Source organism: Musca vetustissima, unplaced genomic scaffold, assembly GCF_032173495.1.
Source record: "Musca vetustissima isolate MV318-11 ecotype Yass unplaced genomic scaffold, APGP_CSIRO_Mvet_v1 utg156337, whole genome shotgun sequence".
In the NCBI taxonomy this organism is placed as follows: domain Eukaryota; kingdom Metazoa; phylum Arthropoda; class Insecta; order Diptera; family Muscidae; genus Musca; species Musca vetustissima.
Genome location: NW_026887350.1, coordinates 19518 through 26223, shown reverse-complemented (window position 1 = coordinate 26223; position 6706 = coordinate 19518). Strand labels below are relative to the sequence as shown.

General features: G+C 35.1%; 1 protein-coding gene across 1 annotated transcript; it reads right to left on the bottom strand.

The window, feature by feature from the left end:
* Positions 1-270: 270 nt before the first annotated feature.
* On the bottom strand, positions 271-6178 carry LOC133334927 (shematrin-like protein 2). The gene is made up of 3 exons (XM_061543240.1): positions 5569-6178; positions 1705-1784; positions 271-672 (listed from the first exon to the last, which is right to left on the bottom strand). Exons 1-3 carry the CDS (start codon positions 6176-6178, stop codon positions 271-273), a joined length of 1092 nt encoding a protein of 363 aa, XP_061399224.1.
* Between the last annotated feature and the right edge of the window lie 528 nt (positions 6179-6706).

Below are 6706 nucleotides of genomic sequence, written 5' to 3'. Positions count from 1 at the left end.
AATTTGTATTTGTTTTAGTTAAAAGCAGCACCGAACGCACTATAAATATTAGCCGATCAAATAGGGTTTAATTGCCCGGTATAGAATGACCCTCGAATATACAGATATCCATTTACTACACTCGAACATAATCACACATAACTTTTTTTAATTTTATTTATTTTATTTATTTATATTTTTTTATGTAAAAAAAATACCGGCACACTTATAGATAACTAATTGAATAAATTAACAGCAACGATTTAATGTAAAGAAAATAGAAAAATAAATCTATTTCTTGAGCCAACCTCCGCCGAAACCACCGCCATAGCTGCTAGCATAGCTGGAAGAATAGCTTGAGGAGAAGCCACCGCCAAAACCACCGCCTAAACCACCTCCTAGTCCACTACCCAATCCACCACCCCATCCACCACCATGACCAAAGCCATGCTTATAGGGAACACCAACTGGCACTGCAACGGGCACGGCTACAGGAGTTTGAACGGGCACTGGAACTGGCACTGGTACAGGTTGTTGGACAGGAACTGGAACGCCTACTGGAACCCCCACGGGTACACCATAAGGTATTCCATAACCACCGCCAAAGCCGCCACCAAACTTCCTATGTGCAGAAATAGAGTTGATGCACAGCAACACCACGGCCAAGGCAATTGTCGATTTTATTATTGTTTTCTGGAATAGTTAAACCGGTCGTTATTAATGAGGCTAGTTTGTGTGATGGATAGTTGAGTTTGATTTTGATAAATATATTCCGATAGTTTCTTTTTGTTTGCTTACCATTTTAAATGTCTCGCTGAATAACTTCAACTAATTCGCATTTAGAGTTCAGCGCTTCTTTTATATGTCGTTTAAGACAAACAAAAGTTCAAAGACTTGTTTTTTATGTTTTTGAATGAAGATGAAAAAAACATATGAACATATGTTCGCCCATGTTGTGGTCACAGTAGTAGACAAAATTTTGTGGTTTTATATTGATTTATTAAATAGTTTTCTGAATATTAACGAAAATACCAGAACAAATTGTCGAATGATTATAAACTCATGTTTGAAGATGGGGCTCATCGCTGATCTCTAGTATCTCCTTCACGAATGTTAAACGTTTTTTGATCCTCATAAGTTCTGTTAGTTTTTTGTTGGTATATTCTCCCCAGAAGCTATTTATAGCTTCTTTACAAAAAACCTTTCATACCCAAATGTCCCTTGTGACAATTCGAAGTTCTTACGTTACCAGCGATACGACCCCAATGAGAAGTACGTTTCGTTGGCGCCTACAACTACAACCTCAACGGACATTGGCATAAATTCCCCACTAATAAAAAGGTTGTGTTTTATAAAAACGACAAACTGGGATTCAGCCTGACTATTTTGCAAAAACAAAATACAAATGGTATCCCAAATAAACCGCCAACACTACCGTTTTTAAAATTTTAAAAATTTTAAGTTACCACACATAGACCAAGTCCGATGATGGAATATGTTGGGTAACTTCTCTTGATGACTCCCCATTAATACAAACTTGTAGACTTTATATTTATACTTAACTAGCTGGACCCGTGGCGCTTGATTAACAGTTGTGATATTACAAACAAATTGGCTTGATTTATCTCAATAGGATTATACACTAAAATATTTTCTCCAATATTCACATGTTTTTCATTAATCGTTCAAAGACCAATACAATCATTTATTCCCATTTTCACCAACCGTTATGTCTGTATTGTCATCTGATTCCCCAAAATATCCTCGCACCGATTGATATCGCTTAGATCCCTGCTGTATAATTCCTGTTAAGGTTTTTAAAAGAACGCATTATCACATTACAATATTTTTACCGAACCTAGATTTAGTCTTGGTCTTAACTGTACAGACCTTAGTATTTTTAAGAAAACCAAGATCAAGACCGAAGATAGAACTTGTGGCGATTGAGTTAGTCGTTTTCTCCATACATCTTCGAAATAATAGTTTTTGTCATATCAGTTTGATCAACTAAACTTACTTACTTAACTTAAGTAATGGAAACATTTTGTTTTCAGTTAAGCTATGATGATAACTCACCACAGATTTCAGATTTTTATAACTTTTAATCCGACATCAGTATTTCGCTGCTGGATATCTCCCAATTATTGCTGATTCATATTTATTTTCCCCAATGGTTGTAGAATTATTAAAATTTCAAAAAAAAAATGTTCCTTAACTGAAATGTTTTTTTTTCTAAATGACAAAATGTAAAAATTGTAATGTCAATAATTTTCATTTTACACAAATTTAATTCAAATATGTGAAGATAATGGCTGATGTGACTGACTGTGAAAATTTCTGCTAAGTCAATTCAGCGATTTTTGTGTTTACAACCAAAAGCGTTTTTTTTTCAATATAGGTGAATTAAATTGAATTGGGAGTAAGTTCTCCCCATTGCTTCACGCCAATTTTTATAGGGATAATGCGTACCTGTAACCAATTTACTCAGGCAAATTTTGAAGTGGGAATCTGTAACCCTTCTTAAGATATAAGCATAGAATGTCTATGTTATTTCATAGTTGGGAATACTTGTGATGGGATAAATCGACATCCACGCGGAATTTTAGGATTTTATCTACCCTGTATTTTTGTATTGGGTAGCATCAGGGGCTGTAAAAATCTCAGTAAAATCTCTTCAGCGGTTTTTGACTTTTCAAACAAAATTTTGTTTATTCTCTATATGTAGATTATTAAAATGCAATGGGGATTGCATTTCCCCCTAATGTACCGCCCTCATTTTTGTATGGATAATGTGTATTTACACCTACGTTGTTCAGACACATTTTGAAGCCCGTACCTGTAACCGTTTCCAAGATATACGCATATTACATGTTCAGAAATTTTGAGGTATGTTTACTCTTGATGCTATAACTCCGCATCCACGCGGAATTTTAAAAGTTTATATAGCCTATGTTACTTTCAGGCCATGCCCCGAAATACAGTGTAAATCTCATTAAGATCTGTTCAGCGGTTTTGGCGTCTATCGGTAACATACAAATAAACAAATTTTTTTCTATTTTATATATATAGATACAGATTTATTGCAACTATATGCTATGTAGATTCTGGTACCTGCCTCAAAAAATATTACAATTTACAAATATTATAAATGTAATAAAAACTTTAATTCGCATCGTCAGCAAAAAAAGCAGACAAAAGCCAGGATTAGAATATATTGAGTACTAAGCGCGGTTATGAAAACATATTTTTTCATGAAAAAAAATAAATTTAGAATATTTTATATGTAGCTTTAAGCGTGCATTTTTAGGGAATATTTTTATATAGCCATAGGCGTGAATTTTAAGAATATTATTTCATGAAGCCCTAATCGGGGATTTTTTAATGAATATGTTTTTCATTAAGCAGTAAGGGTGGATTTTTTAAAGAACATTTTTTCAAGTAACATAGCCATGGATTTTTTAAAGAATATGTTTTTAAGTAACATATGCATGAATTTTTTAAAGATCATTTTTTCCAAGTAGCATAGACATGGATTAAAAAAAATTGTTTTCAAGTAACATAGGTTTTTTTTGGATTTTTGTTTAAAGAATGTCATTTTCTAGGGTATATTGTTTCATGAAGCCCTAAGCGTGGATTTATGGTTCGAAAATCCATGAAGCCCTAAGCGTGGATTTTTTTCGAGGGGCCTTAAGCGGGAATTGTTTTATCTCGACTAGCGGAGTCCATCTAGACATGAGTGTCCGTCCATTATAATTTGCATGTAGGACCGGTTCTGGCCAAAGGTTCTGGCCAATTATGACAAGAAAATCACGAAATTTTACACATAGAAAGGGGTCTGATTATGGAAGAAGCACGGTTGTTTTTATGTAGGTAGGGCAACATTTAGCGGACCAAATAGACTGTGTGTGAAAAATGCAAAATTTTAATTCTATGTCGTACATATTTACTCCTGAAGGACTTATACCCGAGAAGTTGATGGAGTGGTTGACATTTAAAGTGCTACCAATTATATTATTGCATGTATTTGGATAATAGTTACCATACTAGAGGGACAAATGTAGTGTTTGCTTTAGGTTGTGGTTATGGTCAATATGATCTGATGATATTTCGGGGATGGAATAGATCGAAAACAAACGGTAAGTTTTTCTAGTTGCTCTAGACGCCACAATTATTAGCCGAAAAATACAAATGTTCCATGGGGAAGGCGATCTGTCTAACCAATGTAAATAGCTGGTTAGACAGATTAGCGGTCAATATTTTTAGGGACCAAATGAACCATAACCAAAATTTGAATCTTATGGAGTATATTTTTACTCTGGGAGAATATGATCCGAAAAGGAAGCCGCGGAGGAGCCATTAATCGGCCAAGAGAGTGCAACGAGCATAAATCTGATATTGTTTTATCGATACCTTACGAGAAATCTAACAGTACAGCCATCTGCCCAAAAAAATAATGGATTTATTTTTCCTTGACCTAATATTAGAAGGTCTTGCCATAGAAGACCAGAGGTTGAAAATAGCTTTAAGTAGACTCATGCCTCAAATACCCTAATCGATACCGGATCATTCATCTCTGAAAATACCACTATGATTTTAAAGATCAGCTCCTACAATAACTATTTTGTCGCCTTTAATGTAACCCACATCAGATATAATACACTCATCCCAGTGTGTTCTTCAATCCTCGAAACGCTATTTTTGGTATAGCTAACAGTTCCGGTTTCGGCTATTCTTTCATCTCCATAATCCTTCATCGATATCTCCAGTTTTGGGAAGTGGAAAAATACCAAGTCCTATTATATTGGTTTCGCAATATAGAAACAATCTTCGATGCCGTTCATGCTGTAAAAACTGATTGGCATGAGCCGAACGACAGCCAACATCTTAAATCTAATCTTTTTTTGTTTTCATAGATTGTGCTCGGGCAACCAGGACGAGCATCATCATAGACATTTTCTAAACATTCTTTAAACCGGTTATACCATAATTGAACTTGTGCTCTGGTAATCATAGACGCGTCATACGCCACAGTGAACATTTCGAATGGCGATACGCATTTAGTTTCAAATTTTAAAAGATTTTAAAATTTTTTATCACAATAGTATAATAGTTATATGCCTACATAACTATTATATTAAATTTGTTTAATCATTACTAAGAAATGATGAGGGTTTCTTAATAAAATTGAGAATTTAGAATATAGCGATCGACTATTTTTTGCGTTATGTTAATAAGGTGGATTTTATTAAATATTTAATTAATTGTTAAAGCTTGTTTGCATGACCACTGATGTGCTCAGTATTGAACAACTACTAGATCCGCTCAATAATACACAGCATGTGGACAGAAATGTCATTCAAAACACATAATGTGTATCAAAAGTATCGTACGGCCAACATAGAATGTCACCGTTAATTATTTGCACTAATTTTTTTAACTAAAATAACTTTTCTCCTAAAACAAAAATTCTTTTAGTACCCTTATAAATATTGACGTGGTGTAAAAAAGCAATCAATATTCACAATTTTTACAAAATATATTTAACTAATTAAAAAATTGCAAATTATTTCTTGGTTTTGAGGAAATCACCTCCGAAACCACCACTGTAGCTAGTAGAAGTAGCCACACTCTTCGAGTAAGTACCACCGAAACCAGCACCACCAAAACCGGGACGTCCATATGCACCGAAACCACCGAAACCAGCACCACCAAAGCCGGAACGTCCAAAGCCACCACCATAACCACGACCACCATACAAGTGTTTATAACCAACAACAACGGGTACAGCTACTGGAACGGCAGTATGCACTGGTACGGGGACTTTGACGGGAACAGCTACAGGAACAGGTCTATCAACTGGAACGGGAACCTTAACAGGTACAGGTCTGTCGACTGGTACGGGAACCTTGACAGGAACTGGAACGGCTTGTTTAACGGGAACGGGGACACCAACGGGATATGGTACACCATAGGGAACACCGATGGCGCCGCCACCAATGCCTTCCGAGTAAGCACCGGCGCTAGCACTTGCACTGGCGCTAGCTTGGGATCCACCGAAACCACCGCCAAATCCTCCACCATAACCACCACCAAATCCTCCTGCATTGCCGTAACCACCACCGCCAATGAAACCAGCAAATCCACAATCAATGGTAATGGCCAATACCAAGGCCAAAGTCAAGGTGGACGATTTACGCATCTTCAAAATTAGGCAAAAATAAATATTTTAAATATATATTTAAATGCTTTGGGATGCAAACACAAAATTCTACTTACCATTTTAAATATTTTCGGGAACTGCTATTGAACTGATTATTCAAATAAGACTGCGCTTATTTTATACTACGAACGAGAATGCACCAACCGATTCAAATCTTGCCTTCCGTATTGATCAAAGTCGTTTTAACAAAAGATATTAACTTTTGCATTATTATTAAAACACAGTGGCAATTGTATTTTTCCTACCAATTGCTTTTGATATTTAAATTTGAGAACACAAATTCGATTAGATGAAAAATAATTTAGAAAGTATTGGCGATTAAATTCTAGTTTTTTTTTAGATTGCTATAGAAACTATTGCAACGTATAATATATGAGGTGAACTATTTTAAATATAAATTATAACAGATTAAAGTTGATTGTTATGGTAAAATGATTTGTATTACTCGTATTTTTAAACGGATTATTGGAATGTATGCAACCGCAATTTTATTATTTGAACAAAACC

Bases quoted from the DNA above. Each gene is read 5' to 3' on its own strand.
- LOC133334927 (XM_061543240.1), bottom strand. From the start codon at position 6,178: ATGCGTAAATCGTCCACCTTGACTTTGGCCTTGGTATTGGCCATTACC. The intron at 1,785-5,568 runs GTGATTTCCTCA...AAACCTTAACAG, and splicing joins CTACAGTGGTGGTTTCGGAG to GAATTATACAGCAGGGATCT. The intron at 673-1,704 runs GTTGGTGAAAAT...TAACTATTCCAG, and splicing joins ATGACAATACAGACATAACG to AAAACAATAATAAAATCGAC.